Source organism: Oncorhynchus clarkii, chromosome 7, assembly GCF_045791955.1.
Source record: "Oncorhynchus clarkii lewisi isolate Uvic-CL-2024 chromosome 7, UVic_Ocla_1.0, whole genome shotgun sequence".
NCBI classification, from domain to species: Eukaryota; Metazoa; Chordata; class Actinopteri; order Salmoniformes; family Salmonidae; genus Oncorhynchus; species Oncorhynchus clarkii.
The window spans coordinates 35,754,067-35,780,059 of NC_092153.1; the positions used below are offsets into that span (position 1 = coordinate 35,754,067).

Here is a 25,993-nt window from a genome sequence, read left to right on the forward strand (position 1 = left end):
TTTGGCTCCAAGCCTACCATTGTACCATGGCATTACAATACACACTTAGACAATATTCCCTAATATTACAGACTTTATTCATTAAGAAGTACAAAGAGTGAAACCCGTACATTTCAGAGACTTATTAAAAATACCAGAGATATAAAACATTTCCACCACATGTAAACATTATAGCTGTGTTTGTGGCCTTTGCTCTACTTCTCTCTCTCCAACTTGAAAATAAAACTATAAAACACTGTAGGAGTACAGACAGTGTGGGGTTGGGGGGGGTGCGGAGGAGGAGTCTGAGGAGTTGGTGTGGCAGGTAAGAGGGGGGGGGCTAAGGCTGTAGCAGTCAGGTTGTAGACGTACACACACTCTCTTCAGCTAGCAATTTTTTCAATCTCATCCAGATCATCTGTGTCCAGCTTCTCAATTTTCTTATCTGTGGATGATGGGGAATAAGGATTAGGTCATTCTAAAGACTATTGTCTTATGGAGAGAAAAAAACAACATGTTATATCAAAAGAAAATGGATGACTAGCTAAACTGGATAAATCTCTGCAGTGGACGTATTCTAAAGTTGTTATTTTGTTCTTGGTTGATAATTCATTATTTCTGTGTCATATAGCATGCAGAAATTAATATAGAGAAATATTGCACAACATAGCATTTCCATCGTGACTTACTGAAGTGATCCTGGATCTTGTTGAGGACATTCATGCTGAACTTGCTGTCCACCATGTTGATGGCCAATTCCCTCTTCCCAAAACGACCTGTGCGGCCAAGCCGGTGCAGGTACGTCTCATTGTCTGGGTCACCGTCTCTGTCCACCGGCAGATCAAAGTTTAGCACCACGGAAACCTGCTCCACGTCGATACCTGGAGGGAAGGTCAGAAAGACAGATGAGAACGGGTGGATGGCCAGATCATTTGGCGCCGACAGATAGGGCTGCTGTGCTTCTAGTTCTTAGGAAACTTCACAGTATTTTTTTTGTTTTGTGTTATTTCTTACATTATTAGCCCAGATTTTTTTGTGTTATAACATACAGCTGGAAATAACTTTTGGATATCAGAGAGGCGGCTACTCACCAGAATTACAAGGAATAGGACTTTCCCAAATCAGATCCTTTGTTAGTATCCCCCAGGGCAATTGAACTGATTCCAGAAGCTGACCAAAAACACCGCCGGCAGAGGAGATATAGAGATACTCAGAGTGGACTTCTAGTCCGACTCAGGTGGTGCACACACCACCCACCGCTTCCGAGTATATTACTCGCTAATGTTCATTCTCTGGATAATAAAGTTGACGAGCTCAGGGCGAGGTGTGATAACATAGAGAAACTCAAGTCCTTCTGCTCACCCGCCCGAGAATACCTCAAATGCCGACCGTATTACTTCCCAAAATAATTATCTTTGGTTAGGGTCGCAGCCATTCATATTCCCCCTCAAGTCGATACCATGACGGCCCTCAACTTCACTGGACTTTGTGCAAACTGGAAACTACATATCCTGAGGCCTCATTTATTGTAGCTGGTGATTTTAACAAAGCAAATCTGAGAAAAACGCTACCGAAGTTCTATCAGCACATTGACTGCTCTCTGCTCCACCTGCATCTCCCCACTGAGCAGCGCCATCTGGTGGCCCTCCCGGCACAGCTCACCTGCCAGCCAGCCCACAGCCTTGTCTGAGGGAGGACAGAGAAGGGGGATAAAGTATACTGAGAGGAACACCACATACCAAATCAACCCCCTACCCACTTGAAACTGCTCCCCTAGCCCGTTGTGTAGATCTGAGATTATCAAATAGGTGTAAGCAATATGGTAATACTGCTTACATTATTTTACAATTTTCAGATTTAAAGCTTGGCAGTTGGGATTGAAAATGCCCTGATTCCACATCCCTTATCTGAGAATAAATAAAATACATTGTGTGTGTTTGAGATCGACTACATTGCAGACAGACTGCTCCGAATCACTGATCTACAAATCACCTTGCTTCCCAAATAACTACTCATCATGTGATAACGATTAGTGATTCTGCACCTGCAAACGTCCAGATGACTCGCCCCGAATAACTCCTCTTAACTCACATGACAGAAGATCATGGCCTGAGCAATGGTGATGGCCCCGTAGATGTCGCAGAGGGCCATGAACTTCTCCTCTTTGCTGTGACAGACGACGTAGTACTGCTTGATGGTGTCCTGCGTCCCCTCTTCCCTCTTCAGCTTGATGATGTTGGGGGTCTGGGACGACGCGCTGGGCAAAGTTCCACACCATCTCCTCAAACGTGGCAGAGAACAGGAGAATCGAACACTGTTTGGGTAGCGTCCTAAAATACAGAGCGCAAGAGGGGGGGGGGGGGGGGGGTCAGGGAGGTGTGTTTTTTTGTTTGTTGGCAATATCCTTAAACACAGAGGGAGGAGGGGATCTCTGTGTTCGTGTGCGCATGTGTACCTTTAAATGCGTATGCTCTGGTCCTGGTGTCCCTGTGTAGCAAATCATGACATCAGCCTCATCCAGGACAAACACCTTAATCTTCTTGGGGGGGGCGATGAATTTAAACTTCAGACACCAGTCCAGCATGGTGCCTGGCTTCCCAATCACTACCTGCTCCTGGAGCTGCGTGCCTCTCTGCACTGGGGGGAGAGGTAGATAGATCACCCTTTTCTCACTATAGTGCTAACCCAAACCAAACTGTGTATTTAGGTGAGACTTGCGAAGCAAAAGTCCCGACTTTAGCTCTTCGTCATACTACTTCTCATTCTTATTCTTCCGTTGGCTACTCCTCTTACCCCGTTTAAGCTAGAAACGCCATTCAAACTTTATAATGTGTAATCTGTGTTAGGTTGCTTGCATACATCTTTCATAATTAGTCTTTCTTTTGGTCCAGCCATTCAGTTTAATGGGACTTATTTTTTCAACACTAAAGCAGGGGTAGTCAACTACTCTTTGAGAAGGTCCAGTGACACAAATTTCCTAAGTGGCAAAGGTCCGGGTTGACATCGTCCTTTATCGGCACTGTGGTACAGCGTAGTAAGACAGTTGTCGACATGTTGTTATATAAAATGTACATTAAATGAGACTAAGCATTTTAATTTATTTCAACTTTCTTTTGAATGTAAACATGCAACATTGCTGAAGAATAAAAGTGGTTGCATAATTGCTTATGCAAAAAGTGTACTGTGAACCATTGTACATGGGCCTTGAATTAAAAACACTTCAAATAAATTGCATGTATTCTGGAGAAGGAGGGAGAGTTGAACAGAAATAATCATCTGAATGCGAATCTGAACATCACTGTGGGCCATACAATATTCATGTAGAAGTCACTCTGGGCCTTTCCATTGCATCAGTGAGAGAAATCTCCTACCAATGCTTTGAACTTTTGCACAAAAGTGTGAGATCAACTCAGACACTGGAGAAGTTGTTCATTGGTGAGCTTGGTGCGGTATTTGTTTTTAAAATAAGTTAATTGTGGAGAAGACTGATTCACAGCTGTATGTGGAGCCAAACATGGTCAGGATGTAGAGTGCCAGTTTCTTGAGAACAGGGACATCAGCTGCAGGTAGCAATCTTTCCCCAAAAGGTTACAAAGTTAAATCACCAGCCTGCTCCTTCAAAGCCACATTCTCTTGCAGCTCAATCAACTCCATTTGCAGTGATGCAACACCTACCAATCCGAATAACTGTTTTGCTTCTTCTGACAACTTTGTCATATTTGTGACCAAGAAGTGGTCCTGGATGAGCAGCAGCAGTACTATTCCAATAGTGAAGTCATCAAAGCGAGCCATGAAGTTATCCATTAGCTTCTGGATGAAATCAACACGGTTGGAAACACCTTTGTCTCCCTGCATTTACACCAGAAGATTTGGGAAGTGGACAAGTAAGTTCTCCTGGAGATCATTCTTGAAAAGCTCCAATTTCTTCTGGAAAGCCCGGACTGCCGTTATATCATACACTGTCGTCCCATCCCTGCAGATTAACATTCAGTTGATTAGCGGTGTGATGTATTGTCTGTCAAAAATGCAACTGTTTCCATCTTCTCCTCATCTTCCAAAAACTCTGAAAACTGAGTTGCCTGGTCACTCTTTCTCTCGGAGTAAAACAAAAGCTTTGATTTCCTTCCCAAATGGCCCACAAGAGTTCCAAAACCCTGCCGTTGCTGAGCCATCTGACATTGCGCAGTAGTAAGTCCTCAAAACTGGCATTGGCCTCTGTCAGAATGCCTCGCAGCAGTTGATGTTTCTCTCAAAATGTTGACCAGTTTAATCATCGCTGTCATGACCTCAAGAATATTATTATTTTCCCAGACTGGCACATAGGACCGATTGATGAATCAATGTGCAACCAGTACCCTTATTCTTCCTATCATGGCTGGAGCGTCATCTGTGGTGATAGAGACCACAGACTTCAGATCTATCCCCCTTTGTCATTATCCCTTTGATGGCCTCATGGATATCCTTTCCCCGCATCTGTGCTTCTAGATTTGTTAAGCCCAACAGCTCCTCACAGAATCCCTTCTTTGTTTCGTTATGAAATCTAACAAAACACCAGAAGTTGGGCATAATCAGTGTCATCTGTTGATTTAGCCACAGCTAATGAAATGCATGTTGCATTCTGAATGGCCTTCATCAAGATGTGAAGTTAAATCTTCAGCTAATATTTCAGTCCTCATTGTTGTGGAATCTGACAGTGGGATTTGTTTGATATTCTCCCTGAGCTCATCTTTTTGTTTACCTTCAAGCAAGGTGTCAGCAACTTTACACATGCATTATTTTACCGTCTCAGTGTCTGAACATGTTTTTTGGTGTTTTCCCAAAACCCAAGTTATCCTCAGTGAAAAATCCATTGCACATTGTTGGGCTGTCAGGAAACTGACAAGGACTTTGGTGAACATCTCATATTGGGATTTGAGTTGGTTAATCTGGTTTGTTCTCACCTCAGTGTTCAGGGGATACATCTGATCCAATTTACTATGTCTGGGCTCATAATGGCGCTTAATAACATTGGGACTTTTCACAAGAGCTAAGGACTCACTGCATATCAGGCACATATGTGCTAGTTTTGTGCTAGTTGCGGGGAGAATGAATACATGCTGTTCCATCCAATTGTCTTTGAAAATACGGTTTTCAGAGTCAACCTTCATTTTTTACAAGCTATATTAACAAAGATACTGGTAACTAAGTTCCTTCTATCTGTGATATTAACGGTTGTGAACTACGGTCAAAACGTTGTTTCTTTCCGTCTACCTGTCCCAAGGTTCCGCAGAGGATATTTGGATTGATGTAATTGCTTAAGACGCGGTTTCTTGTATTTGCATATAACTACTCGATTGGATTAGACGGGGCACTAGTAGTAGGTGGCCTTTGCTAGGAGAGAGAGTAAGAAAGAGAGGTTGCGGAGTTAAAGAGAGCGCTGCGCCCGGTAGATTTTTTTTAAAAGCCGTCTAAAAATAATTTATTAACTTTATGTATCAAAATGCGATCCGGGTCCGGTCCGGATTGACCCTTCTCTGGGCCCGGACCCGGATCACAATCCACCAGTTGAGTTTGGCTCTTCTAAAACTTCCCATTGTGACATAATCACTAATATACACTTTAAACAATGTAACTTTTGACACATCAGCTACTTTGACCACTTCGCAATCAACTTAGACAAAAAGTTAAAGCATATGAAATCTTCCTGTATTTCTCTGCTATACAAATCTGAAATATTAACAGAATTATCTGATACCAATAAAACTTTACAGCTGTTTAAGTAACACAGCATGAACAACATTTTATCTAACTTTTTATAAACAACACCTTTTGACCACTTCCCCAACAAGTTAGACAAAAAGTTAGAGGGTATGACATCTTCGTATATTTCTTTCAAATCTGTTTGCAGAACAAATATATATCAGCTACGGATCTAACAATAGATCTGTTTTAACACATTTATTTCCAAAACAACTGCTGTTTTGACCACTCCCCCAACAAGTCAGACAAAGACTTAGAGTATGAAATCTTCATATACTGCTATTCAAATCTGGTTTGAACAAAAAATATATTCTACCAATAAAAAGTTAACTGTTTGTAGGAGTTTAGAGTAACAAACAAAAGCTAGCAAACAGAGCTGTTGCTATGGATACTCACACAAACTTAGAGGGTATGACATCTTGGTCTATTTCTGTGTTATTAAAATCTGTAACAGAATCTAGAACATAATTATTCTACCAATAACAGCTGTTTGTCAGAGTTTAGAGTGACGAAAAGCAGTTAGCCAACTAACACCTCTCTTTATGTTGCTTCATTGAGTAGAGCAAATTGCACCGTTGCTATGGATATATCAATGCATTTCGGATGGCAAAAAGGTCCATACACTAGAAAAAAAAAGGATTCCAATTCTCGACCTCTCCTCATTCACCATCAACTCCAAACCAATGCTGAGACGTTCAGACTGACTTTACTTAGATTGCTTGTCAAAAGTTTTTTGATACCATAGACACTTTTTGAACTAAAACCATTTAAAATTTGCATAAATTAACCTGGATTTTTATTTTATACTAGCATTTTGCAACCTCTTTTAAGAGACAGTAAAGGACTAAGTAATAGACTTACGTTTGTTTCCTCTGATGGCGTAGACTAGTTTGACCTCTGATTAGTACTTCCCCATCTGCTCAATGACCTTCCCTGTCTGTAGGTCCAGCTCATAAGTGGGAGACACATAGACACTAGGGGAGAGGAGAGAGGAAGGTGTTAGATAAAAGTGGTATTAAACATCTCACCTGCTAATGCCCAAAATATGCCACTATGAACAATGGAGACACACCTATGCAGTCTTGCCCCTTTACACCTGGGTCATGTTCATTAGGCGCGTTTGGACGTACTACCTGGAACTGTGTGTCCTAATGAATATAACACAGAGGTCAGGGTTCAGAGGTCAGACTCACCTGAGGAAACTTGTTGTTGGGGTCGACGTGACTGAGCATGGCCAGGACGAAAGCAGCCGTCTTAAATGGGGAAGAGCAAGAGAGTGAGGGAGGTAGACTCTTGGTAGTGATCTCATGTTTTAACTCAAATCTAGAGGAAGCTCTCTGTAAACTCACGGTTCTGCGAGCATCAAGGGTAAAGCATTCTTTTGGATTTTGGAGGGGCGGTTGAAGCCCACGGCGTATACTCCCTGAAGCTGCTGAGGTTTAATGTGAGGACGGGAAGGGGTGAAAGGACACAGTGGATATTAAAGGCCGAGTACAGTCAAAAACATGGATTTTCTTCTGTTTTATATATTTCCACACTATGAGGTTGGAACAATTCTGTGAAATTGTGAAAATTATAATGCACTTTTAGTGTAAGAGCGGTTTGAAAACACTGCTTGAAATTTCAGCCTGTTTTGGTGGGATGAAGTTTTCGCCTACCAGGCGGTATAGCTAAATAGACCAATAACAAAGTCTGCGTTTCAAACACCCTCGTCCACTTACCCTCGCCTTATGCCCTTGGGGGAATCCCCACGGCCATATTTGTCGTCGGTCCAAATGATTAGCCATGCAAGGGAAGTTTGCAGCGTAAGACCCTCAGCCCTTGTTTTGAAATGGAGTTTGCGAGTGTACAATTATGTTCACTTCGGAGCCTGAAACGCCCCATAATTCAATTTGCGATGATTGTACATCCGCTAAGAAAAGTCCACCAAAACTTAACGTCAACGTCGATAATGGAGTCAACTTTTTAGAAAAGTAAAAACGAATGTAAATAAGTTTGAAATTGTGCTAGTAATGCACAAACAGGTCTCATAAAAGTAATGATGTTTTTGTTCGGTTTGCTTTTGGAAATTTGAGAAATATAACATGTTCCTTCTTCAGAAGTAGCTAGGCAGGCTAACCTTAGTTAGCTAATTCATTTGCTAGCTATCATACAGTAGGCATATATTAATAATGCTATAGTTAATATAAGTAGACATGCAATCATAATTGACTGCAGCGCATATAAAGCACCCACAAGGGCGGTCCATTTAAAATGAATTCCTCCCTCCCTCGCCCTGCAAGTGTAAACTCGTCAGACGTCATCAGAAGTGTCCACTTAATTTGAGGGCTGAGGGGAGACGGTGTGCCTGTTAAGTGTTTGGAATGCAGCCAATGAGTTTCAAACCTAGTTCAGGTTACATATCCCTCCATTAGGCTCGTCCAATTAGGCCCCTCCCGCAGACCACTCCAAGACAGTCTTAAAGTTATTGCTTGAGAAATTGCTCATTGCTAAGCAGATATTTGCTTTTTTAATTTAAATTTTAATTGAAAACAATCACAGTAAGGTACTTAATTGTTACCCAGAAATGATTTGATAGAGATAAAAAAAGAAAATGGCTGCATTGGCGCTTTAAAGAGAGAAAAGGAGACAGGGCACCATGGGAAAAGCACATTGGTTGTGTTCAATAAGACTCACAACTGAAAATGTTTTTAAATATTTCGCAACAGAGAGCAAAAATAAATATTTTTGTAGGGGGGACAAGTTCATTTCAGGTATTCCGTGCCAGTTTCAGTCAGTTTTCTTCCATTTGATGCCTAATAAACACAACCCCTGTATGTGCACTCTTGACTGGACAGTTTGTAGCATAGCTGGGCAGTTTGTAGCATTACTTACAGCCGCAGCTCCACAAATGATTTTACGGAGTAGAGTGGAGAGTTAGGATCCCGCTGAAGGACCTCTACTTGATTTGTTGTGTTCACTAGATTACTGCGTATCAACTTATTCAACAACGACTGTGCCGCCTTGTCATCTAAGGAACATACAATACACCAGAAGAGATGTCAGTTTGGACATGCTGTTACAAGTTCAAGAACAGAGCAGTACTTTGACAACATAGAACATTTCCATGAACATCTGATCATTGAAGACGACCCAGGCTCTCTGTCAAAGTAAACTTAAGCGTACTATAAATAAGTCACCGTATTCTGTGAGGCCAAGCTGTAATGGTCTGTTGTCTTGGTTGTGCCCACCTTTGTCGTCTTCCTCCTCTGTTTTGTTTCCCTCGCCTCCTTCCATCTTTGCAGGCATTGAAGCACTTGCTGCTGCGGTTGTTGTTGTCGTGCTTGCTGCGCCTGTGTGGGTTCAATATGTTATGTGTTAGCTTGTATTCTCAGGACAAAGTATACGTTTTAAAATAAAATATGTTTATAGACCTAAGGCGGCTGAGAACCTATCTTACCATTTCCCTCAATCTTGTCTTTGAGTTGCAGGCTACCAATCTAGGAAACAAAAACCTTGAATGTTTTTGGGGACGTGCAGGAATTTTGATTATATGTTGTTACTTGTCATTTCAGGTGCACCCTTTCAATTACAAACAAAGAATGATTGCTGGCTTTGACTTGGTTCTCGGGGGCCCCATTGGAGTCATGAGAAGGGCTAACTTTGACTCAAAACAACTGACAGCCAAGTGCACTGACAGATCGATGAGTGGGTAAACGTCAACCACTGATTTCACACACGCATGCCCGGCCACTAGGGAATCTTCAGCTCCCTGGACAGATGACACGCTCGTGAACATGTCGCGAGAAGCAATAATTGTAATCTAGTACGAAATCAAATTGTGTGTCATAAGCGTAATGGCATGCATTACCATCAAAAACAAACCACTTGTTACTAGTTGATCTGGCTGGCCGAGTTAGAACGGTAACTCACTTGGTTAACTAGCTAGCGTTAGTCGTCGTGATGTTGATCGGTTTTAGGATTGAGGGAGTCTTTGAGTCATGCATACAATGTTCATTGCTTACAATACATTTAGGGAAGTTGACAGAGGACGCGGTAGCTAGAGAACTAGACGAAGTATAGGCAGGGGGACTAACATTTCGTCAAAAGCGCAGTTCGGGCTAGTGCTTACCGATTCCGCCGCGGCTTCTTGTTCGCCCACAGCCTGGGCCCAGGAGTCCGTTGCCATGATGTCAGCGGTTGTTCAGTCACCCTCGTCGTCTTCTTACCACCGGGACCCCTCTAGTTTCAACACCGAACAGACAACTGAGCTAGGAAAGTGTTTCCAAAGTCTGAAAAATAAACTAATTGTACAATGACGTGCCGGGATTCGAGTCCAGACGGTTTCCACTAGTTACCACAGCCACAAAGTCCACATCGATTTTTGGTCTTCATTCACGGTTAGGTTTAATAAAATCTAATTTAAAGAAAAGTATTTGTAGAATTAGTTGGGTTGTATGACTTTGTGTCAGTGGTAACTAGTGAGGACCGCTCTGGAATGCACCTGTGCGTCCGTAAAAAGGTCTGGATGGAGAATGAGACAAGAGCGAGCAAAATAGTTCCTCCCAACACCCAACTGGCACAAAAAAAAAGTGCATTCAAAACTGTCTAATTATATGTTGTGCATTTACAAAAAAAACGCCCTTTCTGGGTAATATTATTGTATTTCCGATGGAGTTTTCTCAATACTTGCCGATGCGTTCAATAATTTATCTGCCGTAAAATATTTCTCACAATATGAAATACTTTACTCAGCCTTTAGATGTCGCCCTAAACATCCTGTCTTGGAAAACTGGGATAGTGGTTGCATTCAAGTCATTTCATAGATCTTAGGGAACAGTTTGCAACTATTTGCAATGAAGATGAAGACTTCGGCAGTAGGAATCCATTCATAGCTCATGTAATGGCTGTGTCCAGTTATTTATAGACAGTCTATGGAATTGTGTTCTGAATTTACTCTTGTCTGGATGCAAGCAAGCCCAACGCCCTGACCCACAGAAGATAAGGGCACCTAAAGACCCTGTGGCTTGCCTGCCTGCCTGCCTGCCTGCCTGCCTGTCTCTCTCTCTCTCTCTCTCTCTCTCTCTCTCTCTCTCTCACACATACACTTTCTCTGTCTCTCTCTCACACAAACTCTCTCTCTATCTCTCTGTGTGTTTGTGTGTCCAGCTGCATTGTCCAGACACAGCATTGATTAAACCCACAGAGAGCCAGAGGTCACCTCTCTGAAGCTTGACTTCCCTGCGGCTACTGCTGCTGCTTCATTACATGCAGAATTGATTTAACACCTTGCTTGGTCTCGTTCCACTGGGATGGATGGACACAGAGAGAGAGAGAGAGAGAGAGAGAGAGAGAGAGAGAGAGAGAGAGAGAGAGACGGGATGGCTAGATAGATGGCGAGAGAGAGAGAGTGAAAGAGAAAGAAGAGGGAGATGTATACGATGACAGTGGCTTTGGATTGTGTTGAGGAAGACTATCTTGATCGTTGTTCCCATGTCACTCCTCGAGAGTGATCATCGGTGCATGTTGAGGTATCGGAGGAGGTGTGTGTGGGGACTTTCAGAGCTTTAGTTTGGAGATACATTTATCAAGGCTTAAAAAGGAGTCTTGAGTTTATTGTTGCCTTACAAACGGCGGCTGCGCTGGATGAGGTATCCATGGCAACCGAAAGTGTAAAAGTAAGGTTTAAGGTCCCCCGAGAATTTTGGAAGAGACAAAGAAGAAGTGCTACACATAATCACATCAATGAAACTCAATGGTGTGTGTGTGCGTGTCTGTGCATGCGTGTGTGCCTGTATATATTTAGCAATTTTTTTTAACCAACAAGCAGGTTTGGCGTCAATTCCAATTTAGTTTTAAATTCCAATTCAATTCTTGAATTCACTCATGTAGTCGAGTATTTACGTTGAATTCAATTTCAACCTTCAACAGTCTTCAAGTTTTGGAATTGGAACTTAATTGGAATTGTAAAAACATTTAATCTTTGGATTTGAATTGAATTCGAATTCAATATTTTTTACATTTCCAAGTTAATGGAATTAATGTACTTCGTATCAAACATTTACTGCAAGATTTGCTTTAAATCATTTTATTTCAATATTTCAAGTATAGCTAGGCAGTTTAAACAGTGATACGATCAGCCTGAAAGCCTGAGAGAATTGGAATTTGTAGAATTGTTGGGGATAATATTGAATTGGGAATTTAATTATTGGAATTGACCTAACATTGGAATTGAGAGGAATGGAATTATCTCTGAATTCAAACACTGACTTGGAATTTGAATTGAATTAAATTGAATTCACAGGGAGAAGGAATTTATTTTGAATTTAATGGGTAAGTCTTGTACTTACAAGACTTACCAATTTACCACATCATTCACATACATCTAGTAGACTGTGTTTACCATTACTGCAGGTACCAAACCATTGTCAATGTGACAACTATAGAGATAAGGTAGGAATAGTTGTATATGTGACAGTACATTGTTTTCACAAATGTTGAGCTTCAAGCCTGTGTCTCTTCACTCAGATGCACTTTGGCTAAATCAATTTGACAGTTTTATTTTTTACCAGTGTCGAAGTCACATATTTACAGGTACCAAACCATGGTCAATATGGCAATAATACTATGATCAGGTTCCTTCACATCCAGATCCAGTCTTTACTGTTTCCTCAGTCCCATTGTGAAGGTGTTTGGCTGTTTGTTTGTCTGCTAATGAATGAGATCAAAGGGAGGCTGATCCTGTAAACTGGTTGCAGGTCCCTGTGGTCAGATAGCAGGGATTAAAGAAGATTCTCCTCCTCAGTCCTCATTTGCATCCCAATTGGTACCCTATTCCCTATGGGCCCTGGTTAAAAGTAGTGCACTATATAAGGGATAGGGTTCCATTTGGGACGCTCTACTGCTCTGTTCCTGGAAGACATTAACATGCAGTCCGTGCCCCCCCTCTCTCTTCCTCTATGTCTCTGTCTCCCTCTCTCTGTGCATCTCTCTCCCTCTTTCTATTTCTCTCTGCCTCCCTCAGAAAACATGCACACCCACGCCAGAATTAAAATGGTGATGCAGCAGTTGTTTTCTGTCTTAGAGAGAGAGAGAGAGAGAGGAGAAAGAGAGAGAGATCAAGGCTGGTTGTTATTCCAGAGGCTTAGTGAGAGAAGTGAGCGGAGCATACTGGACATCACTACGGAATTACAATGGCGACACAACATCCCATAATAGAAGCATGTATTAGGGTTTTCACCACTATTCTTCACTGGGATGCATAGAGCATCGTTGCACACAGAAATGCATTGGATAGACTGGACATGATAGGGAGTCATTAATTACATTCCAAATTCCTTCTCTCTATCTGCTACGAACTTCTGAATGATGATGTGTCCCACAGTGAATACCAAGCATGTTCTTGGTTTACCCGACTGAGTGGCTTCTTGAACAGGGGAGCACTACTACGGTCCTTGAGGGCCGCTGTGTCTGCTAGGTTTCACTTCTCCCTTTGGAACAGTGACTGATTTAGACCTGGAAATCCAGGCAATATTTTGGGTTATTCGTAGCGTTAATGGATAAGATAGGTGCTAGGAACAAGAGGAAAACCAGCTAGTTGATCATCCCTGGGTCAGTGGTTATCAGTCTTGCATTGGAACAAACTATTCCATAAAGAATGTAATTTTCTTAATTTTTTTAAATCAGGAAAATACAGTAGTTCTGGGGTTATGCAATGACTAGTTGTCCACTCCCTAATTTAGAGGGTTCTAGTAATGTCCAAGCAAAACGAGTCTGCAGACTGGAGTTTCAGGGGTGAACTGAGCTGTTTCCCTCAATAGCTGGATCATGACATAACTCATGGGGCCAAATAGCTGCAGGTTCTTTGAAAACATTCAAGGTTTCTTTAACCTAGACCTAGTCCAAGTTGATGCTGTTGATGCTCCCTGCCTTGCTTTGTTTGTCAGGTTCATGGCCCCGCTTCAATGTCCTCCATCACTCAACAATTTTTAATTCCCTAATAATTTATTGATACTATACTGACAATCAAATTGCATATCAATAATGTAGAGCAGGGGTGTCAAACTCATTCCATGGAGGGCCTAGTATCTGCGGGCCTTTGGTTTTTCCTTTCAATGAAGTCCTAGACAACCAGGTGAGGGGAGTTATTTACTAATTAGTGACCGTAATTCATCAATCAAGTACAAGGGAGGAGCGAAAATCCGCAGACACTCATCCCTCCGTGGAATGAGTTTGACACGTGATGTAGAGGGTTCAGTGTCGTCTTATAGCCGTGTTGATTCAAAATACTTGTCTGTTGTGCTCATCCATGCTTGTAGACATTGGCTTTGTCCCAAATGGCACCCTATTCCCTTATATAGTGCACTACTTTTGACCAGGGCCCTATGGGACGCTCTACTGCTCTGTTCCTGGGCCCTGGTCAAAAGTAATGAATTATGTAGGGCAGGGTTTAACAAACCCCTGGGTGCACGTTTAGTTTTTTGCCCTAGCACTACACAGCTGATTCACATAATGAAAGAGTGACGATGAGTTGGTTATTTGAATCAGCTGTGTTGTGCTAGGGCAAAAACCTAAACATGCAACCAACTGGGGCCCAGGGAAAACCTGATGTAGGGAATGGTGTGCCACTTGGGATGCAGACATACAGTACAGTGAGCTATGTTTAGTTGCATGTGGTCTGTGGAAACAGCATGATTGTTATCTGCATCACTGAACTGAAGAGGAGACGAGCAGCAGCACATATAGCATCTAGAGCACGACAAAATGTTTATCATTCTCGGATTTTGTTTTTTCTTTTTGCAAGAGTGAATGATATATCGCATTGTGAAAGAGAGAAATTTTACAAACCCCGAGCTACAAGCCATAATACAAAAAACTGATACAATTGATTAGAAGTGAAGTAAAAACAGAGCAACCATGACCAAGATTACATATTGAGAAAGAGCAAAATGTTGTATCGAAAAACATGTCATATGTACATTATCTTAGTAGATGTACACTGTCCTTGGATCATGTCTCATCATCTATTTAAAGGTAGACTCGGGGTTATGATGTAGATGCAGAAAGTAAACAGCATAGTGGGTCAATTTCTGCAACAGCTAAGAGAGTTGAAGCGGCGAGGCTCAACTTTTCCGCTTTTTTGGTCCCCTTGCTCCCGTGCTGTGACAGCGTGAAGTGGACCCATGCACAGATACTGTGTGTGATTGTGAGAGAGCGAAGTCTTGCATCTCGCTCATCTTAATATCTCCGGTGCTGCTCGTGGCGATGACATTTCCCTGAGACTAACTTTAATTCAATATTCAGCTCCTTTTTATTTATTTGTACATGTTGTATTGTATGAAAATGCGCCATTGCATTGTTATTCTCCAACTCCAAAGAGGACAACTAGCAACAACAGTTGGGAACGTGTGCTAATTTCATCCACATGATATACAAACAAAAAACCTCTCTCTAAGGCCTCACTGTCCTGTGTGTTTTGACGCAAGCCAATCACGCATGTAGGACAAATTAAGTGACCAATGGCGGATTTCCACCTAGGTCACCATGTTTTATTCAGGAAGCTCGGCACACGTACACAGTTACATGCCACTTCGCCCCGGGGCCCTATACACAATCCCTGATTTGGCCTGCATCCCAAATGGCACCCTAGTCACTATACAGTGCACTACTTTGGACCAGAGCCCTATGGGTGAAAATGATCTCTGTGCATGAGGCCAGAAAGCATTCTGTTTTTTTTGTTTTTTTGTGGTGTTGTTGTGCAGCAAGCAGCCTGGTTTGGATATTGCTGATTGGGGGTGGGGATTTGGGAGTGGGTGGGGGGTAAAGTGGTGGTGGTGGAGGTCGCCGTTCAACGCAGGGAAGAATACAATCTGTGTGTGTCTGTGATAGCAGCTAACAGTAACGTGTTGCTAAGAAAGAGGGACAGAGAGAGATGCATATGATTCCTTATGCATGTTGGATGGACACCCACACTACCGTTCAAAAGTTTGGGGTCACTTGTCCATTTAAAATAACATAAAATTGATCAGAGATACAGTGTAGACATTGTTAATGTTGTAAATGGCTATTGTAGCTGGAAACGGCTGATTTGTAATGGAATATCTACACAGGCGTACAGAGGCCCATTATCAGCAACCGTCACTCCTGAGTTCCAATGGCACGTTGTTAGCGAATCCAAGTTTATAATTTTAAAAGGCCAATTTATCAATTGAAAACCCCTTTGCAATTATGTTAGCACAGCTGAAAACTGTAGTGCTGATTGAAGAAGCAATAAAACTGACCAGTCTCAATGTCAACAGTGAAGAGGCGACCCCGGGATGCTGGCCTTTTGCAGAGTTGCAAAGAAAAATACATATCTCAGACTGGCCAATGAAAATAAAATAATAAGATGGGCAGAAGAACACAGACACAGGAACACTGCCAAGAAGGCCAGCATCCCAGAGATGCCTCTTCACTGTTTTTTTATTTGACTTTTAATTAACTAAGAAACTCAATTAAGAACAAATTCTTATTTTCAATTACATCCTAGGAACAGTGGGTTAACTGCCTTATTCAGGGGCAGAAAAACATATTTACATAGCCTGGTTCCTCTCTAGGTTTCGGCCTTTCTAGGGAGTTTTTCTTAGCCACCGTGCTTCTACACCTGCATTGCTTGCTGTTTGGGGTTTTAGGCTGGGTTTCTGTACAGCACTTTGAGATATCAGCTGATGTACGAAGGGCTATATAAATAAATTTGATTTGATTTTATATTTTTACCTTGTCACCTCAGGGATTCGATCTTGCAACCTTTCGGTTACAAATCCAATGCTCTAACCACTAGGCTACCTGCCGCCCCAAATGTTGATGTTGAGAAATGTTGATGTTTGCGGGTACTATTTATGAAGCTGCCAGTTGAGGACTTGTGAGGCATCTGTTTCTCAAACTAGACACTCTATTGTACTTGTCCTCTTGCTCATTTGTGCACCGGGGCCTCCCACTCCTCTTTCTATTCTGGTTAGAGCCAGTTTGTGTTGTTCTGTGAAGGGAGTAGTACACAGCGTTTTACAAGATCTTCAGTTTCTTGGCAATTTCTCGCATGTAATAGCCTTAATTTCTCAGAACAAGAATAGACTGACGAGTTTCAGAAGAAAGTTTTTTGTTTCTGGCCATTTTGAGCCTGTAATCGAACCCAAAAATGCTAATGTTCCAGATACTCAACTAGTCTAAAGAAGACCACTTTTATTGCTTCTTTAATCAGAGCACAGCTGAAAACTGTAGTTTTCACAACTGTACATAATCACAAAAGGGTTTTCTAATGATCAATTTGCCTTTTACAATGATAAACTTGGATTAGCTAACATAACGTGCCATTGGAACACAGGAGTGAGGGTTGCTGATAATGGGCTTCTGTACGCCTATGTAGATATTCCATAAAAAATCTGCCGTTTCCAGCTACAATAGTCATTTACATTAACAATGTCTACACGGTATTTCTGATCAATTTGTTATTTGTTATTTGTTATTTTAATGGACCATTTTCTTTTGCTTTTCTTTAAAAAACAAAGGACATTTCTAAGTGACCCCAAACTTTTGAACGTTAGTGTATGTTCATGCATATGTTCACATGAAAGAGCAACTAAGACATCACCATGTCTTAGTTGCTCTTTCATGTTAACATATGCATGGACATACACTAACGTTCAAAAGTTTGGAGTCTGTCACACACAGATCAATGCCACACACAGATCAATGCAGACATCTCTCCTTAAACTCCCAGAACATTGTATTATGCTAAAAGATATATACTGTACACAGTATCTAAAAAGGATTGACGAATGCATGGGGATGGATGGAAAGCGATCAAGCAGCACAGTGTGAAAAAGAGCTCACAAGGAGAGGTGGAGATAGAGGGAGCAATGGAGAGATGGAAAAGGGAGATGGGAGAGACAGAGGGAGGAATAGAGAGGGGGAGGGGAGAGGGGGGACATGAGACATGTAGTGTTACAACAGCATTATTGTTACTGTGAAATAAGTTGGTTTATTAACATCTGCTTATGATGATGATGCCACATGCACCAAAATCGGGCTTGCTAAAAAAAATCCTCTCCTCTTCTCTCCTCTCGTAGTCAGTCGTTTCCCTCCAAAGGCTTCACAGCAACAAAGCAACAGTGCGAGAGAGCCTGGTAATGGTTGCCATGGCAACCATCCTGGTCGGTCTGAACCGACCGTTTCGCTGGTTGTCTGGCGCACGTTTCAACATATTGAGCCTATGCTCTCTCTGTTTCTCTCTCTACATCTTTCGACATCTCCCTCTCTCTTCCCATCTTTCCTCTGATCTCTATTTCTCTCTCTCTTTCTCTCCCGTCTATCTTTCTCTCCCCGTATACTTTTCTCTCCCCTTCTCCTCCTGTGAGATCACAGATTTCTTGGAAAACAGCAAGTTGTTTGACGATAATACAGATTGGTCTCCATCTGTCTGTCTCTTTCTCTCTCTGTCTCTGTCTTTCTCGCTTCTGTTCTAATGACATTGTTCAGTTTCATCTGTTAAAATAAAGGCGTGAGGAGGAGGAGGGGGGCGTCAGGCATGAGGCAGAAACATGTACTGGGTCTTTGGTTTCAGATTGGGAGCTGGTGCAGTAGGCTGCCAGAGAAAGAAGGAAACATGGGAAGAAGATGAAGTTGTGGATCAAAGTCATTGTTGAGTCATGCCATCTTCACTTCCTGCTGTGACTGAAGTTGGTAGCATATAGATTTCAAAACCGGTGTCACGTCCTAAGCTCAAATCTATTTTGGAATCTACCTGTGACAGAAACATGTAAAAACCCTGAACACAAACATAGCAATCTATTTTCATATACTACAAAAACATCATTTTTTTAAACTGACCGGCTACTGTGATTAATACACAACAGAAAAACAATTTCCAACAGTAGCTAGGTTTCCATCCAATTGGCGACAGATTTTCAAGTGAGTATTCGAAAATCTGCATAAAGAAAATATGTGCATTTTCCCACCAGTGGTACACTACATGGCCAAAAGTATGTGGACACCTGCTCGTCAAAAACATCTCATTCCAAAATTATGGGCACTAATATGGAGTTGTTCCCCCCTTTGCTGCTACAACAGCCTCCACTCTTCTGGGAAGGCTTTCCACTAGATGCCGGAAAATTGCTGCGGGGACTTGCTTCCATTCAGCCACAAGAGCATTAGTGGACCTCGCTTTGTGCATGGGGGCATTGTGATGCTGAAACAGGAAAGGGCCTACCCCCCAAACAGTTACCACCAAGTTGGAAACACAGAATCGTCTCTAGAATGTAATTGTATGCTGTAGCGTTAAGATTTCCCTTCACTGGAACTAAGGGGCCTAGCCCGAATCATGAAAAACAGCCCCAGACCATTGAAAAGATGGCATCCTATGACGGTACCACGTCTGGGCTCTTCATTAAGGCCATTCTACTGCCAATGTTTGTCTATGGAGATTGAATGGCTGTGTGCTCAATTTTATACACCTGTCAGCAATAGGTGTGTCTGAAATAGTGTCCACGCACTTTTGAATATATAGTGTATGTTTCCACCTAATGCGGGTTAAATAGCACTGGGTGATAAAGTAGTACACACAACATGTACTTTTTTCGCTTAAGTTTTCATGTACCGAATAAAAATCTAAAGTTCAATGTGTTTCCATCGCAATTTTCAGCTCTACCGATAGTTGGGTCATAAAAACTGTTACATTGAATAGCAAATGTGCCTACTCTGGGCTTGGCACCTATGTTCTAGTCAACATCTCGCAGATACAGTGGGAGTAGGCTGTGCGGTTTGGCAAGTCTACATAATGAGATTATTATGGATAAACAAGTCGAGCGTTGATCGTCATGTCAGGTCATCATTGATATTTACAGGAAAGCAGCATTAAGCTCATCACCGTGCACTTTCACTACCCTATGAAGTTTATCATGACCATTTTCCACGAGTCATAGTGGGAGGACCACACACCATATCATTGTGACTCCAAATTGACTTTGATATGATGGTTATTATATCAATATTTAAGGCATTTCCACCGCCATTTCCTGCTTAATACATTTTACTGACACAAAAAGATACCATGTCGAATGAACAAATTATCTGCCGGGCATTTAAAAAATTACAATGAAACTTCCTGTTTCAATCACAGCGTCGTGATTTTTAAAAATACGATATGACTTTACTCGCACAGAAACTGTGGATGGAAATGTGGTTGCTGACGTTCTAGAATACAGAGAATCAGACATAACATTCCTGGTACTCTTTAGGCACTAGATCCTGTTTTCCCCACTGTTCTTCCCGATCTCCCTGCTTATCAGTGGTCGCATGGTGTACTCCGAGCACTGACGATGACGGGAGACTCCAACCTGAAACAGATGCAAATCTATCCTGGGTAATTTGCTGGGTCATATTTCCTGGGTAATTTGCATGCCACACACACAGGACCACACTGCACCACACCACATCCATTTACATACTAACCCGATGACAAAGGACAGTGTGGTTTTCCACCCTGTGGTTTTCACTCACTCCTTCACTGGCCTGGCCCCGGGGCTGGGGTGGTGGGTGGGAAAACCCTGGTGGTGTGTCAGGGCAGCCTGCAGAGTGTGTTTAATCTGTCTGTGTGTGTTCCGTCTGTGTTCCTTGCTACTGTGTCTCGGCTCAGATAAGTTCTGACTTAAAGTGGTGCTGTTGATTCGCTGACATAGAGAGAGCTTGCCTGCTTGGTCACAGAACATGAATCATTTAGTCACCAGAGCAGAGCTGGAAATGTCAAGTCTCATCACGACGCAACATACCTCAGTGGCCCAGCAACCACGCTGTCTACATTACACCAACCTGAGTTAAGAGTTTAAGAGGAGGAGGAAGCCTTGAGTAAAGAGATAAACTGAGATTTGGATACCGCAGCAGCAGGGGTTGTTCGTGAAGGATGGGAGAGACACGGATACTATTAAGAATCAATCCTATGACTGGGATGAGAAAATGAAGACAGAACATAACAAAGCTTAATTTACAGAGCCAAGAGACACTAGTCTCTCCATTCATCTACTCTCTTGAGTCTTTAAGTTAAGTTAAGCTTATTGAAAACAGTTTTGAAGTAAAACTGTGACTGACTCGATTATTAATGAGCATTATTTACTTGGTCAAACAGTTCCTGTAATTCCAGTTTCATTCCTTATCTGAGTTTCCCAGAAACAGTAATCGGCTTTCTCACATAGGGAAAAAAAGAGGGCTGACTCGACCTTGACTGTCAAGTGGGAGACCACATGAGCAAAACTTATTTTGTAGTGTTTCCATTCCTCTCGGGACAGTTTCCTGGACAGAGATTAAGACTAGTCCTGGATTAAACACAATTCTGAATAGCCATTTTAGTCCAGGTCTAGGCGTTATCTGTGTCTGTGAAACTGCCCAGGGTTGACTTGAATACATTCTATTTCTGTGTTTTGTGTGTTCAGCAAATACAGGCCCAAACTTACCAATAAAGCAGCACAGGGGCGTCATGCACCCATTATTGTAGAGGTGGCACGAGGTACATGAGGATGGAGGAAGTTGGAGAATTTTGCAAACACCTGAAATGGCTTTTTCATGCAATCTAGTGCCATAATCATTATGCCTAATTCTGTTTTTTTTAATGTAAAAAAGTAAAGTATCTAAGCATACCTTTACCTGTTCAATTGTAATTTTAATGAGGGCGTCATTCTGACTGTTGTAAATACCACATCTCAATATAGGCTACTGCACTAATATGCCTAGGATATTTCTTCCAAATTTCAACACACTACATTGGATCATAACACACATCATACATTAAAGCAGAGAGCTCCTGTACATTTTGTAATTAATTAATTTATGTAATTGTTTTCCTACAATATTTTTGTTTTAAGATTGAATAATCAATATAGCTAATTAATATCATTAGAATCCACCACAGCATTAATATTGAAGCTGGCAAGTCATTTTGTTTGTTTGGCTAGCTAGCTAACGTTAGCTGGCTAGCTGTTTTGATTTGAATGCCAGCCAGTGTCCGGAGGTTGAGAAGCAGAAAGCAAGACAGCAGAGGTGTGCAGTGATGAGGATCATAGGGAGGACAAAGTTATAAGGCTGCTTTTGAATTATTATTTAAATGTGGTGTGCTTTATGGTACCATGTTACTGACGTAGCATCATCCAAGTGGGTGATTAATTTTGACATCGAGACATCTTTATGAGACCACGCTTCCTGCCTGCCTATGGACCTTCTCTCCCCGATTGACCACCTCGCGCAGTAATTGCTTCCTTTTATAAAGTCTTGTTCGACAAGGCTTGGTACCTAGTTATGAGGTCGGGAGATTGGGGACCTATCTAGCTGGCTAGCTAAAGCCAACCTCATTAAATTGCTAGGTGGCTAGTATTACAGAGAAACACGAAACATTTTTTTTTAAATGATTTATTCATCAACAAGGAATCAATAGGCTACATATCTTGATCAAATTAATTTGCAAACATACCTCAAGTCATGCCGATCACCGGGAGCTTAAATCAAATCAAACGCTGTATGTGTCAGTCTGCTACACTCTCTCTCCTCCTCCACTGGCGATACTGTCTGCATGCACTGCGTCCTGCATAGCATACTCTGTGGTGCACCTTGGAAGGAACCACTTTACTAGGGACAATAGGTGGGGGTACTCCATTTCAGGCTATCAATCAAAGCCTGTGTGCCCCCTCCACAAAATACTGCTGACAGAAGAAGAAAAAAAATAACATCTGAGGGGGCACGTGTCTTTGTGCCCCCAATGGGCATGACGCCTCTGACGCAGCACCATTTCGGCAGCAACATAAAATTATCCAACATACATCACAATAAACACTGTAAACATCTTAATTAACTTCTTCGGAATCTTTATTACAAGATATTAGACTACTGTACAAATCAGTGAGATAATAGTACAGCACAGTACAACGTACGTCATATTAAGACTGTTCTGGAGGATAGTCATTCCAAGTGGTATAGGAGGTGTTCTAGAATACACAAGATCATCTTCAGAACATTGCCATGCATGCATGATTCCATTTCTGCCATGCATCAGTTGGTAATTCAGTGGTAAGAAAAAGCCCTGAACAATGGCAACAACAGAAGAATAACAAAATTGTTACAATTAAACGTATAGAAAGCACAACATAAACAACCATGTTGTCTGGTTATCCCTCCTGATATTTAGCACACGTGATAATGCGCAATGCAATAGAAATAGTTAATAAATAGGGAGTGTGTACAGTTATATTTAACAATCCAGACTTTAGGCCTTTTGGTGCCTTACAAACCAGTGATGTACAGTACTGTATAATGTGTATACATGACTCTATAGATGCAAAGGATGGTAACAAAAACTGATCAGGCGACATCAAAATTTATAAGAAGTAAAAAAAGGAAAAGATCACTTCATTAATTCTGTCATCATAATTCTCTACATACAAAACTGTCCCTCAGTCAGGCCTTGAGCACTGCAAAAAACTTCTCCAAAGGCTTAATAAATAAGGTCTCTTTATACAGACACATTACGTTAGATTACAACAAACCATTTCACTGCTTCTTTTCTCCGCTGTGCAACAAAACGTTAGCCTGGTCTCAGATCTGTTCATGCCATCTTGCCAGGTCCATATCACGACCAATTGTCACGCCAAAAATGACAATTCCACAAGGAATTGACAAGAGAGCAGAAACCGACTGGCACCCAGGCTAACAGAACGTGGGGCTGCAGATGTAGGGATCTTAATTTGAGCCAGTTTGCTACAGCAGGAAAATAATCTTGCAGCAACAGGAAATGTGAATTAGTATGTGGATCATAATTAATGGACATTTGTAGGGTTTGATGCATTTCTCATAAGGGAAATCATGCCTGAAATTTCAAAGTGGAAATGACTAACTTCAGATGCCTTTTTAAACCTCACATACACTACAAGTTTTACTGCAACAGGGTGATCAAATTAAGATCCTACATCTGCACCATTTCTTATTTACAAGTTATTTATATTATTTATTTGTTTGCACTCGTCATCAGAAGAATCAAGAGCAGAAAGAATGGTAATGTAATATCATATGGTTTGATTGATATAAGAGTGTGTGTGTGTGCTTTAGTTTATAAGATCATTTCTATAGTTTGTTCCCTGATTTCTGCGTTTGTTCGACAGCATTGTCTTCCTCCATCAGCATCCTCTCCTGGTCACATGGTTTAGACCCTCCTCCTTGATAGCTATCCCCCTCCGGCAGGGTTTTGATCCATCCCTACTCTAATACACCTAATGCTACGAATTAGCTGCTACCCAGGACCATGAAAAGACAGTTTTCAGACTGCTACATTTGTTGGTCAACCTGCTTAGGAGTTATATACGACCAATAATTGACTAGTGTAAAATGTGTAGGGCTGAAGCAAAAGCCTGCTGCTCACCCAGTAGCTCTCTGGGTAGAAGGCTGGTCATCCCCCGTTTTAGACAAGCTCTATGGGCATAAACCCTGGCATGACAGCATTCACCTGGGCGTCTGTATCCATCACCGTCTCGGTCTCCGTGTCCGTCTCCATCTCCATCTCCATCTCTTGTGTTGGCTGCTTCCCCATCCTGCCAGTATAAGTCCCAGGAGATCACCATCATGAGGACTGGGAGAGGGTCTAGAAGTGCTTGCTGCCATATGGGATGAAAGTGCTTATATACAGTGTCTTTGGATTAAAACTGTTGATTTCGAATAGAAAATGAGAATCAATGTCTTTCGGGGGGGGGGGGGGGGGGGGGGTGGTGGTGTGTTTAAGCCTCCGTCTGTGTTTTCTCTGTCCCGTTTTTCTGCGCCTCGTCAACGCCGCTCTCATCCTCGACGACTGTGAAGAACACGAGGGAGATGATGAGGAGGAGGCGGTTTGGCACATTATCACATCTAAGAATCTAATCTTTAACTGAACACACAGAACTCATGCACTAGGCAACAGCACTGCACGGAAGTAGAAAGAGAGAAAGACAAAGAGAAAGATGGTGTGTGTGCATTTGCGCATGTGATACATGAGTTGTATGTAACACACACACACACACACGAATAAGGTACACACAGAATACATTCTACAATCCTATAGAATCGCACCAAGTGGAAAATTCAGTGGAACAGCATGGCAACACATAGCCAAGTAAAACTCAAATCCACGATGCGTTCTATTATTTGAGTGCTGAAATACATCGTTTTTTAAAATAAAAACTACATTTTATGTGACGTCTGAGCTCCTGTCCGCACACACTAGTCGCCGGTCAACTCGGTGATGTCAAGTACATTGTGGAGTTGATTTTTACACATGGACCTAGACGCATTTCACAGCAGAACGCACGCACTGCGCATCTAAACTTGTGTTGCAATGCGAACAGAATTCTTAAAAACCATTACCCCATACCATATTCATCAGAATAAACTTCCCATTGAATTGCCGATAGCCTACCATTATTTCCCATCCAATGTTGAGTATATGGACAATGGAGACACAACTGAAAATACTTTGGTCATGGTTACCTCGTTTGCTTCTGCCTATCTGTCCAAGTTTGGGCGGGCGTTTGCCCCCCTGCGAGCCGCTGAAGAAGTTGTTGGTGTCTTGGAGGCGACAGGTGAAGGAAAGGTGTCCCTCATCGTCCTCATTTCCATAATGACTCATTTCGTCTTGTAGTACTTCCGACATTTCCAACTGCGTCTCAATAACCAACCAAGGTGCACAAACCAAAATATGACGCTCTGCTCGACCTTAGGACCACTACCGTGGCGTTATAACAGCCTGTAACCGCTTATAACGCGGGAGAAAAACGATATAACCTAGGCTACTATCTGGCTGTCCAGTCCTGCTGTCTATTTACCTCGAAGGCATGTGTCTCCTCTAGTGCGCAACCAAACGGATTGATCCAAATATATTCCTCAATTTCACCTTCCGGAAAGCTTCGGCAACATTATTCAAATTTTCCAATGGGTTCCGCCGTGCGTATTGCTTTGGAAATGCCGGGAGCATGTAGATATTGCTGCGGTGCTACGCCTTATTCTATGATTTCGAGCGGCTAGACCGTCGCACGGAAAATCTAAAGAAGAAATGCAAATTAGGGAGAGATGCAAAACACGGCTCTCAGGGAAACGAGGAGGTGGGAGGGAGCGAGAGAGAGAGAGACAGAGACAGACAGAGCTGAGCGTCTTCTGCAGCCCATATCAGATACAGAACAGAGAAGATTCCAGTTTGTCCTGACAGGCTGATGTTCCATCTACCCGCTGGGATCTAGCTGAAATCCAAATGACACTAGAATAG

General features: G+C 42.1%; 2 protein-coding genes across 2 annotated transcripts; both read right to left on the reverse strand.

Annotated features, from left to right (window-relative positions):
• Positions 1-362: 362 nt before the first annotated feature.
• On the reverse strand, positions 363-9,886 carry LOC139412590 (ATP-dependent RNA helicase DDX19B-like). Its single transcript, XM_071159300.1, has 8 exons — positions 9,830-9,886; positions 6,912-6,971; positions 3,585-3,828; positions 2,435-2,616; positions 2,076-2,223; positions 1,642-1,665; positions 669-860; positions 363-424 (listed from the first exon to the last, which is right to left on the reverse strand). The coding sequence occupies exons 1-8, from the start codon at positions 9,884-9,886 to the stop codon at positions 363-365; spliced, it is 969 nt and encodes a 322-aa protein (XP_071015401.1).
• Positions 9,887-24,462: 14,576 nt separating this feature from the next.
• LOC139414203 (calcium/calmodulin-dependent protein kinase II inhibitor 2-like) lies at positions 24,463-25,747 on the reverse strand. Its single transcript, XM_071162092.1, has 2 exons — positions 25,222-25,747; positions 24,463-24,547 (listed from the first exon to the last, which is right to left on the reverse strand). Exons 1-2 carry the CDS (start codon positions 25,382-25,384, stop codon positions 24,477-24,479), a joined length of 234 nt encoding a protein of 77 aa, XP_071018193.1. The 5' UTR covers positions 25,385-25,747; the 3' UTR covers positions 24,463-24,476.
• Between the last annotated feature and the right edge of the window lie 246 nt (positions 25,748-25,993).